At 36.1% G+C, this 11963-nt stretch overlaps 2 protein-coding genes across 2 annotated transcripts in view; one reads left to right on the top strand and one right to left on the bottom strand.

Annotated features, from left to right (window-relative positions):
- The window catches only part of LOC116349364, a 1162-nt gene extending 504 nt beyond the window's left edge, over positions 1 to 658 (bottom strand). Inside the window, exons 1-3 of the mRNA XM_031780765.1 lie at positions 529 to 658; positions 316 to 468; positions 70 to 234 (exon numbers count right to left, since the gene is read on the bottom strand). Coding sequence (XP_031636625.1) covers positions 70 to 234; positions 316 to 468; positions 529 to 628 — 418 coding nt within the window. The 5' untranslated portion in view covers positions 629 to 658. The remainder of the gene's footprint in view (positions 1 to 69; positions 235 to 315; positions 469 to 528) is intronic.
- Positions 1 to 11963, top strand: part of LOC116349374 — a gene marked incomplete at its 3' end in the record, with an annotated part of 98503 nt that overhangs the window by 62469 nt on the left and 24071 nt on the right. Inside the window, exons 17-21 of the mRNA XM_031780776.1 lie at positions 1207 to 2967; positions 3098 to 3229; positions 3368 to 5173; positions 5241 to 5336; positions 8135 to 8929. Of these exons, the coding sequence (XP_031636636.1) occupies positions 1207 to 2967; positions 3098 to 3229; positions 3368 to 5173; positions 5241 to 5336; positions 8135 to 8929 (4590 nt within the window). The remainder of the gene's footprint in view (positions 1 to 1206; positions 2968 to 3097; positions 3230 to 3367; positions 5174 to 5240; positions 5337 to 8134; positions 8930 to 11963) is intronic.

Here is an 11963-nt window from a genome sequence, read left to right as displayed (position 1 = left end):
TTCTTTTGTATTTGACACTTTTAAAACTCTAAATCAAATTAAAGATTCAGATATATATTCAAGGCATACCTTCTAAAACTTTGAAAGATATTTTATTTGGTTGATCATTTCGAATGATTTCCGGTGTTGTTAATGTTTTCAATACATTTCCTCCAAATTTAACGTAGGTCTTTCCTAGCCCATAGATGGTCGTTCCAAACCTTTGATCATATCCATTAAAGCGTTCTCCAATTACTAAATTTGAATATTAAATGTTAATTTAATACGTTTAAAAACAAACAAAAATATGAAATGAAATTGTATGAGTTTTATTACCGAAATAAAGCCCATTATCCGTATTATCGTCAGTTGCACTTAAACGAAACTTAATCGCATCTGTAGACAATGAATAGAATGTTCCAGTCTCAATTTCAATCGAATCTCTATAAACATCCTCAGAAGTTGTGTAATATTCACAGTCAAGCAGTTCTGCGAAAAAAAAAATTCATTGAACTTCAATTCAAATTTAAATTTGAAAATAATGTATACCATTGTATTTTGCTATTCGATTTTTCCAAGTGTTATAAGTTGAAAATGCGTTTGTACAATGAATGCACAATAATATCGACACAACTATTGCCAACTTCATTTTTTCCACAATTAAAAATTACAGTAGCGATCGCAAATAGACTAATCTATTTAAAGTCGAACATTGTGTTTATATATTATTCTCTTATCAGTTTTTGATGGATTTTAACATTTGCCTTCAAAAATTGCAATATTTGCATTTAAATAGAAAGCATCATTTGATCTGGGACTATAATTTTTTTATAGAGTCAGACACATTATAAACAAGAAAGATAATGACTTTACTAAAAAATTATTTTTTTAAGAAAAAAATACACATGTGCAAGCTAACTCAAGCAAAAAAAATCATTTCGATTAGTGGTGGCTGCAATGAGTATTTTAAATTTAGAATAATTGATTGTTTATTACTACAGTTGAACTCACTTTATCAATAAGTCAATTTTTGTTTGCATTTATTAAAACGTAAAATTCAGATTGAAAGTCGTAATGCAAGTCTATAATCTGCATAGTTATTTGTTGTTTATCATGAAATGAAAACAAATGATTTAAACTTAAAAATTTGGAATGATAAGAATTCCTCAATATATTTCGTGCATAGGTTCCATTTTAACTTCTATAATTTTGTTTTCCTCCTCACAGATCCATGCGATAATATTGACTGTGGACGTGGAACGTGTGTTGTTGAACGTCACGAAGCAACTTGTTCGTGTCCTCCTGGTTATGTCTTGCTCAATGGAAAATGTGAAGATATCGATGAATGCGCAGAACGGCCATGCCACAGTTCAGCCGTATGTAAAAACTATCCAGGAAGTTATGTTTGTGCTTGTGAAGATGGTTTGGTAGGCGATCCAATAAACACTGGTTGCCGAAATCCAGAAGAATGTCTCACAAATACGGATTGTCCCGACACTGCCGCTTGTATCAATTCACGTTGTAAAAATCCATGCGATTCAGCAAATGCTTGCGGTTTGAATGCTCAATGTACGGTAAATGCTCATCATGCATTCTGCAAGTGTCCATCGAATTCACGAGGCGATCCAAGTGTTGAGTGTCGATTAATCGAATGCAGTGAAAATACCGATTGTCCCCATTCAAAATCATGTTTAGATTCAAAATGCGTCAACCCATGTTCGACACCAAATGCATGTGGCCAAAATTCGAATTGTATCGTTGAAAATCATGTTGGCATCTGTTCATGTCAACCAGGTACAACTGGTAATCCGCTATTGGGTTGTGTACCATTGCAGTATTGTTCCGCTGACAATCAATGTCCGTCGAGAACGATATGTAAAACGGGTGTATGTTCAGCCGCCTGTACATCGAATCGTGAATGTATCGCCGATCAACTTTGCTTGCAAGGAATTTGTCAATCAACGTGTCACGATAATTCAACTTGTGCCGACTTCCAATTCTGTCAAAACAACATTTGTACACAGGAAATTCGATGCCGCACTGACGATGAATGTTTGCACAACGAATACTGCTTTGTCGATGCATATGGACGTTCTGAATGTAAAAATGCTTGCGAAGGTCGTGTACTTTGTGGCCGAAATGCTGAATGTACAGCACGAAATCATGATGGATTGTGCTCATGTAAACAAGGTTTCATCGATGATGGACAAGGTGGATGCCGACGAATTGAATGTCAACGAGATAATGATTGCACGTCGGATAAATTCTGCGAGAAGAATATCTGTAAATTGGCTTGTCAAAGCGGTAAGACATGCGGAGAGAAGGCAATTTGCACAGTAGAGAACAATCGACCTGTATGCTATTGTCAACCGGGCTATAGTGGCAATCCATATGAACAATGTAATGCGGTGGATTATTGTCGCGATCAACCATGCGGACCGGGTGCATTGTGCTCGAATAATAAGGGAACATTCCATTGTGCTTGCGGTAATGGATACGTTGGTGATCCATACAACGAAGGTTGTCGCTTAGCTTTCGAATGTACAAGCAATGCCGACTGCCCAGCAAGTGCCGAGTGTATTCAATCGAATAGCGAATCAAAATGCAGAGATGTTTGTGAAAATGTTAGCTGCGGCCCGAACTCGGAATGTTTACCTGTCGATCATGTCGCTTTTTGCAAATGCTTACCTGGTTACGGTGGCGAAGCAGCCGATCCCATCGTTGGCTGCAGACCATTGCCAGTTCCATGCAGTGCATCAACCGATTGTCCAGCCAATGGATATTGTAATGGAGGCATTTGCAAACCGGCCTGTAATTTGGATCAAGAATGTGGTTTGGATGAAATTTGTTTGGAAAGTCAATGCATCAATCCATGTACTTTGCCAAAAGCGTGCGGAATGAATGCCGAATGTTTATCAAACAATCACTTTAAAACATGCGCGTGTCCAGCTGGATTCACTGGAAATAGTGCCGTTGAGTGCGTGAGAAGTAAGTCTTGAACTCTTTTTTTGTTAAAATTGAAGATATCTCCTTAAAATTCTTTCAAATATAAGCAAAATTTTACTGATCGAGATTAATTCATTCGATAAATAACTAATAAATAATATTTTGCGTTCAGTTCCAGTTTCCTGTGCATCAAACTTAGACTGTATTGATGGAAATACTTGCCGAGATTCAATGTGTTTGCCACGTTGCGAGGCCGATCAAGTGTGCGCTTTGAATGAGAAATGTATTGGAGGCAACTGCATGCGTAAGTAGACCGATACCTTTTTTGAATTTTTTCTCAAATATTCTCATTTATCGAACGAAACGACCGCCTTTAGCGATCAATTAAAAAGGAAATATGAAAAAGTCAAATTTTAATTTCAAAATTTCCCCCTTCTTCCAGTCACTTGTCGTGTGGATAATGATTGCTTCTTGGGACACATTTGTTTGAATAATCGTTGTATTTACGCTTGTCGCTCTGACGAAGATTGTACATCAACTGAAAGCTGTTCGAACAACACATGTACAAACCCATGTAATCTATCACCATGTGGTCCGAATGCCGTCTGTTCCGTCTTCAATCATCGTGCCCAATGTGCCTGTTTGAATGGTTTGGTGCCAAGTCCAACAGCCAAAATTGGATGCATTCGATCACCGGCTTCGCCATGTAGTACCAACCGAAATTGTCAAGACGGCTTACAATGTATCCACGGTGAATGTAAAGCTCGTTGTGGAACCGATCGTGAATGTTACAGTAATGAACGTTGTGAAGGTGGAGTATGTAAACCATTATGTCGGCGCGATGATGATTGTCGCTATGGCGAAGTATGTCAAGACTTTATTTGTTCAGCCGGTTGTCGATCGGACGTCCATTGTCCAGGAAATTTGGCATGTATTGGTCAAAAATGCATTGATCCATGCTTAGATCCAAACGCTTGCGGTATAAATGCAAATTGTATTGTTCAAAATCATGCAAAGGCCTGCATATGTCCCGACTTTTTGGTAGGAGATCCAACAATTGGTTGTAAATATGCACCAACATCGTGTGCAACTCACAACGAATGTCCACCAAATCATTCATGCCTCGGAAATATTTGCCAGCCAAATTGTAATAACGATCAAAACTGTTTGGCCGATGAGCGATGCGTGCGTGGAACGTGCCGTTCAATTTGTAACAACGATGCTTCATGTGGAAACGGACAGATTTGCGAGAATCGACTGTGTCAAATTGGTTGCCGCAATGATTTGAGCTGTGCCGGATCAGAAGCTTGCGTCAATAACAAGTGTCAAGATCCATGTTCAACAACAACACAATGCGGACAATGCGCCGAATGCTTAGTCATCAATCATGTGGTTCAATGCAGTTGTCCAAATGGTTTTCTTGGTAATCCATTTACCGGATGCAATTTGCCATTACAACGATGCAATTCATTCTGTGAATGTGACGAATCGGCACAATATTGCGCTGAAAGTTGTACAATTGACTCCCAATGTTCGTGCGGTCAAATTTGTGCGGCCGGAAAATGTCGAAGCCGATGCAATCCGGGAAATTGCTTAGAAGGTCAATTGTGCAGTGACGGTGCGTGCATTACTGGTTGCCGAAATAATTTGGATTGTTCGGGCGATCGATCGTGTATAAATGGACAATGTTTGGACCCATGCTCATTGGATAGTACTTGCGGTGAAAATGCAGTTTGTCGAGTGTCCGAACATCGTGTGATTTGCTTGTGTCCAGACGGTTTCAGAGGTGAACCAACACAAGGTTGCACGCGTTCTGAATGTTCTATCGATAGTGATTGTGAAATTGAGAAACGATGCGAAAGTGGCGAATGTAGAAATCCATGTCTACAAGCCGGAGCTTGTGGCATTAATGCACAATGCAGAGTTATTAATCGGCAAAAACAATGCTCGTGCCCACCTGGGCACTTTGGCAATCCAGCCATTGAATGTTCACTGGAGACCAGTGCCTGTGCACGAAATCCTTGCGGACCAAATACAAGATGTCGCGATGTAACCGGTGGATATGAATGCACATGTGCACCGGGCTGTGTTGGAGATCCACATAAAGGTTGCTTGTGCGGCGAAGAATCTACAGCCGTTTGCGCCGATCAAAGATGCGGACGAAATGCAGTTTGCAGAATTGTTAATCAAAATCAACCCGAATGTGTTTGCCCACCACTTTATCCAAATGGAGACCCATACTATGAATGTAAGGACACTTTTTTGGATCATGTGAAATTGAACCAAACTTAACATATAAAAATGAAAATTTTCAGGTACACCTTTACACAGAGAACTTGGCGATTGTCGTCAACATGGTTGTCCAAACGGCGAATGTATACTCGAAGGATCTCGATACGTATGCAGACAAGGTATGTCTCTTCAATGTTCTAACAATTCTCTTACTTCAAACTGTTCATGTCGCACAATGACTATTCGTCGATAGTCAACTATATGCGATCCAAATGAACTACTAAATGAATTCCTTTCCCCCCTTTCCCCACCCCTTTTGCGACCGAGAAAAACAACAATGCTAATTCCAACAAAAAAAAATTAAGCTCACAAACAGTTCAATAACTTATTATTTTACGTCGTTAAAAACTAATGCGTGTTTTTTTCACACACAAACATATATACACACATACATATACATCCATAGTCGTAGACAAATTAATGTTCATGTTCAATGAATTCCCAAGATTTTTTTATTTAATAAATAAAACAAAAATTTGTCTAACTTAGTAATTTTAAACGACTGACACGAAGCTGTTGGGATTTATAAGCGGCCGAAAGCCATTTGCATTTTGTTTACCCCCCATTTATTCGACCAAACAAAACATTCCAACATATTTTATTGTTTTTTTTTTTCGTTAATATCAAACAATTAATTTTTAGTTGTTTTTAGTTAGTTTAACCAATTTGCTAATTGATAATCGAATAATTGTCGATTGTTGTTTTGTTCGTTTGAAACGAATTTGCAAAGACTAGTTAAAACTAGTATTTGGTAGTTTTCGCAAGAAAAACAAGTGTGTTAAGTCTAATTTTGTGTTTGTCGCTGTAAAAAGAAATGTCTTAGTTCCAAAGAGCAAAGAATACGTTTGTGTAATTATATATTTGTCTCCTGTACAGCACGAAAGCAAGTCAGTTGTATTTCAAAGAAGAAACTTTTAAAGATTTTTTTTTAATTTGTTTGTTTTTTTTTATTTTGTAAAATATTTTAAGTCATTTTAAAAAATTAGTGTAAATAAATGTTATTGTACGTTTTTGTGTGTTTTTAACACGTTTTGCAAAGAAAAAAATCGGCATCTAATTTTGGATGCGCTGAAAAGAAAGAGAGAAGAAACACGTCTGCTACATTTTGTATCATATCACAAAGAAAAAAAATTGGTTCCTACACATATATACTACATTTTACATACACACACACACCCACAAAAAGCAAATGACAAGCATTTATATTTCACGCCGCAAATTCAGATCGAACTTCAAAATCTGACTTTTTTATTTACACCATTCATCATTTGCTTGTAAAATACACGATAAAATGACAAAAACTGTTTATTTTGTTACATACACCATAATTTTTATACTTCATTTCTCTCATTTCTATTTTTCTCTTTCTCTCTTTGCCAATACAAAATGAAGAAAAAAGTATGTGTGTCTATTCGCTTTGCGAAAGGAGAAAGAATGGAAGAAATGCGTTCGTTTTATTCGAACCGTTTAGGCGCTAAGCAGATTCCTTTGGTCTATATATTAATTTCCTTTCTCGTTGCCTGGTTTTAACTCTCTACTATTTATAATTTTTGTCGTTTTTTTAGTCAATTCAAAACATCAACTCAAAAATTTGTACATAACTGATTTGTGTTTGTCAAGTGTGAAAATAATTAATAAAATCGGTCTTTTTTATTTTCAAAATAAAAATAAGTTCGAATAAAATCGTTAGAATTGGGCACTGTGGATGGGATAATTCTCACAGTCGCTTGCACATTTATGGCTCGGGGATTTGTTTGTTTGCCTAAGTTATTTGCTCCTATTTTGTTTTAAGTTGATTCAACTTCGTGGCATTTTTCTAAGCATTTGGTTTTTATTTTGAAAATTTTGTCGTATTATATAAGTGTGTTTGCATTTTTCGATATTTTTTTTACCTAACGCATTTTTATCTGCTCTGTTTTAGTTTCCTTTTGTATGTAATTTCTATTCAAAAGCATCTATCTATTGGAGATAACTATTTGAACGTAATAACTGCTTGCCAATTTAATGACTTTCGTTCTATAGATTCAGAAGTTCTCTTTTTATTTTCTTTAAAAAATAGTACTATTTTTTTGTTAACTTGTAAGTTTGTAAATACGTTTTTTTTATCACCTACTCCCTATTTTCTCCCAAGTCTAACATGTTATTTGCATCGGATATCGATTGATATTCCTTAGAAGAATAAAAAAAACTATTGCGTAGCTGAAAAACAGCAGCGACTTTTATATTGCTGACTATAAAAAAAAACTCTTTTGTAGGATGGGTGAAAAAGAAACCAATTTTCTCGCCTAGAATTTAAGTCTTTTCTTCTTATTTTTTCTCTCAAAATCTATTTCCATTTTACTCTATGTTTTCGTCTCATAATTTTTTGTTTCTACTTCATTCTATTTTGAACTATCTCGACTTGAGTTTCGGCGAACTTTTCATTTGTAGATTCCCGGGCAGAGCGTTTGTGTTGGATGTGTTCGTAAACGAATTTGTGAGAAATGAATCCCCTTCGCAGTTCTCAAATAAAAAATTTCGAAAAATTACTTTTGTAAAATAGTGTTCAATTCAGACAGGCATGTACAAGCATTTGAGGATGTCGTGATAAAAGATAAAAAAAAAGAGAAAAAAAAAACTAAAAACGATCAAGCTTAGGATGTTAAGGTGTTTTCCTCCCCCAAGAGCATGTTATAAGTTTCACTTCATTTGTCATCAAATTTTTTTGTTTGTTTATTTTTGTTCATGTTTCCTTATTATTATTTTTTTTATTATTTCGGCCAATCATTCATTCAAATTTCAAATTTTTCTGCCTTTTGTCATATGTTTGATCGCTTTTACCACCCAATTATATATTTTGTTTTCTAAAATATTTCCCCCTTGGCATATAAAAACCATAAAATTAAAATACAAAAAATCAACGCTTCTGGACTTTTAGACAATGAATGTACCAGTGATTTAGATTGTCCAAATGAAAAGGCATGTTTGAATAATGTGTGCGCGGATCCATGTGCGTTACGAGAAGCATGCGGTATAAATGCGCTGTGTAAAACGGTCTTACATCGTCCGCGATGCTCGTGTCCGAGCTGTTACATTGGCCGAGCAAATGTCGAATGCAAACCGGATCCACAATGTCAAAACGCATCACCACGACCAAATGACATTGTACGAACGATGTGCAATTCAGACACTGATTGTCATGAATCATTGTCATGCAATCGATTTGGTCAATGTGCTGATCCATGTGAAAGTTCACAATTTGCATGCGATGCAAATAAAAAATGCGAAACACGACGACATCGACCAGTGTGCGTATGTAAATCTGGCTTTGTTGTTAATGAATATGGTGAATTGATTTGTGCACCAGACAAACGCGAATGTTCCCGAGATGATGAATGTGCATCGAATATGGCATGCATTGATTTAAAATGTCAAAGCCCATGCGCTGTAACTAATTCACGTGGCGCACCATGTCCAGCCGATAAAACATGTCAGGTGCAAGATCATAAGCCCGTTTGCATATGCATGAAAGACTGTAATCCATCGGTATCAATATGCTTAAGAGACAGCGGTTGTCCGGCCGGTTTGGCATGTCGAAACTATCAATGTGTTAATCCATGTGATTTCGCCTCATGCGCTGCTAACTCACCTTGCTTTGTGGAAGATCATAAACCCATTTGCAAATTCTGTCCATCAGGATTTGTGGCTGACTCAAAAACTGGATGCCAAAAAGGTAAAAAACACTTTACGCAACAAAAAAACAAATACAAAACCATCTCCCTTCAAAAAAAAAAAACTAAAAAAGACAAACGATACTCAACTCAATGCCTAGATGAATCTAGGACTTGAACTCGAACGGTCATACTACTCATTATTCGGCTATGATAATGAACTCTTCCTGAACAATTTTTATACTATCACTTCACTCTTTCTTCGTCTCTTTTCTGGATTATTTTATCGTTTTCCCAATCTTTTGACACAGTCTTTTTTTTACATCACTCTTACGGCCTCCGTTTTTTTTTTTTTTTTTCATTTCAATATTTGTTGGGCTATTGTGAAACTCTCTCTTTTTCACTTTCTCTCTTCTATTTTTTTTCTCACTTTCTTTTCTCTGTGCCTTCTTTTTATACTACACTCTTTCGAACAGTTTCTTAGATTCTAGCTTCTCTATTTTGTCAACGCCATCCAACAGGAATATAACACATTTAGGTGGCCAAATGCCTCAAAAAAGACACTGCCTAAAATCCAATAAACAAAAATAAAAAAAAAACTACGGCTAATTACAAGTCCTGTTCTGACTGTATCTTGATCGGTATTTATACTACCAATAAAAAGAAACATGCACTAAACACGTTTAATCATCGACAAAACAACAATATTACACATCTCACGATGACCTCTCATAGTAATAACCAACCGATTCTCCCCTTAAAAACCAAACAAAACAATATTAAAACCACAAGAAAACATTCACACACGCTCGAGCTCACCAAAGATTTTTTTACTTTTTTTATTTGTTTTTCTAATTTCCTAATCTCACTCACTTATTATTACTTATTCAAAACAAGCTTAATTCAATCTAATCTCAAACTACGGCATGTTCTAACCAATCTCTAACATTCAGCCCGTTTAATTTTATTCTCTCTCTCTCAACAATATTAATTTTGTTTTGATCTAAAAAAAATTGTATGCTCTTCTGTTTTGTCGCCGAAATGTATTGATGCCTTGATAAAATAAAAATTGTTTAGGGTCAGAAATTTTGCACATTATTTTTTAGAGGCAAATCCTTTATTAGCACAAGAAGCTCGCTTCAATTAGAAACGCGAATGATATTCTACTGTACATTAATAGGAAATAGTGAAATGATCTCTTCTTTACACTTTCTAAAAAACACATGTAAATGCCTTCACTGATTTAAAAAAATAAATAAAAGTTTCTTCTCTCACTCAACTCCTTATGCACTATATACAAATCTTCTCTGTTTTTTTTTTTTTTAATTCACAAATTTAATAGCGATATTTTATTGTATATACAAATGTAAATATAATATCACGAAACCAACAAACAAAATTAATAATTTAATTAACGTATAAAATAATGAATATAGCAGCAGACGTCGGTAATGCGCAGATCGACAATTGTACAAAGCATCAGGATTGCAAAGAGAATTTGCAATGTGTCAAGAACCAATGTGTAGACGCGTGTCAATCTGGAATTTGTGGTGAAAGTGCCCAATGCATCATTAAAATGCATCTTATTATTTGCCAATGTCCGACAAATTACACTGGCGATGCGTTCGAAAAATGCTTTCCCATTGAACCTATGCATGAATCAAAACCGATTGATTTGGATTTTAGAAGTTTTAAAACGACCGATTTACCAAATGATCGTACAAGTAGTACAATACAAGATGATTTGACGACGACGACAATGACGAATTTGTTTAGCCAAAAAGTGACCGATTATCCAGATGTTGAAGGTCGAACTTCAATGACTGGTATTCTGGCACATACTGACACTCGAACAAAAGAAACTATCACAACGACCGAATCGCAAGTAACTGAAACAACGACCATTGCAAACGATACTAAATCAACTCGATACGATCGAAAAGAACTCACTGAAATGGAATTCGCTCGAAACAATTTTACTATCAAAACCGAAAAGCCCATTTCTTCCACGACTCAATCGATTATTACTACACAAAATTATACACAAAAGCCCACAGATCGAATTCATTCGAAAATCGATCAGACTACCAAATATGTTGACACTACTACTGAACAATTTAAAACTACCACGTTTGCTTCAGAAGTAACCACTAAAATTGATGATGAAAAAGTTCTTTCTACCACACAGTCTGTTGAAGGTAAAACGACTTTATTGCCGACCCAAAGGGGATTTACCACAGACCAAAGTTCAGTAACTCCAAGTGATGGTGGTACTACAACCAAAATGTTTGACACAACTAGCGAATATTTCAAATCAAGTACTATAGTTCCACAACAAACGACGACTTTGAGTGAAGAAAAAGTTACTCAATCAACTCTTGGTCATGAAATCACAATGTCGACCACAGACAATGCGTTCATAACCGAACGAAGTACTTTTATTCCAAAAGAAATTGAAACAACTACTAAATATCCTGAAAGTATAACTGAAACAAGTAGCATTGCTCCAAAGGTCACTACCATTTCAAGTGAAGCGAAAGTTTCCACTACGACTGAGTCAGGGGTTACTTCTGTGACGAAAGATAATGAAGTTGTCACTGAATTTAGTTCAATTTCTCCGGAACACGGTGAAACGACTAAGCATTATCAGTTCCAAACAAGTACTAACATTCCAAAGTTCACGACTATCTCAAGTGAAGGAAAAATACCTTCAACCACTGAATTCATTGGTCATGAGACAACCGTAATGGCAACAGAAAGACAATTTTCTTCGGAACGAAAGATTTCAATAGGGAAGAGCCAAACGACTGAGTATCCCAATGAAAAAACAGTTAAATATTTCGATTCCACAACCGAGCAATTCAAATCGAGTAGTTTACCTACAAAGGCGACAACTCTTTCGAGTAGAGAAAATGTACCGTCTACCATTCAGCCCACTGATCGGTACACGACTATGTTGACAAGTGAAAAGGCATACACAACCGATCAGAGTACATTTGCTCCACTCGAGAGTGGTAGTACCACTAAGTATTTCGATTCCACTACGGAGCAAATTCAAACGAGTAGTACAGTTCCAAAAGTGACGACTCTTTCAAG

This window comes from Contarinia nasturtii, unplaced genomic scaffold (genome assembly GCF_009176525.2).
Source record: "Contarinia nasturtii isolate CC-2019 unplaced genomic scaffold, AAFC_CNas_1.1 Cnas_scaffold_2861, whole genome shotgun sequence".
In the NCBI taxonomy this organism is placed as follows: Eukaryota; Metazoa; Arthropoda; class Insecta; order Diptera; family Cecidomyiidae; genus Contarinia; species Contarinia nasturtii.
Note: the sequence above shows the minus strand (reverse complement) of the source record. Positions and strands in the feature narration are given on the sequence as shown.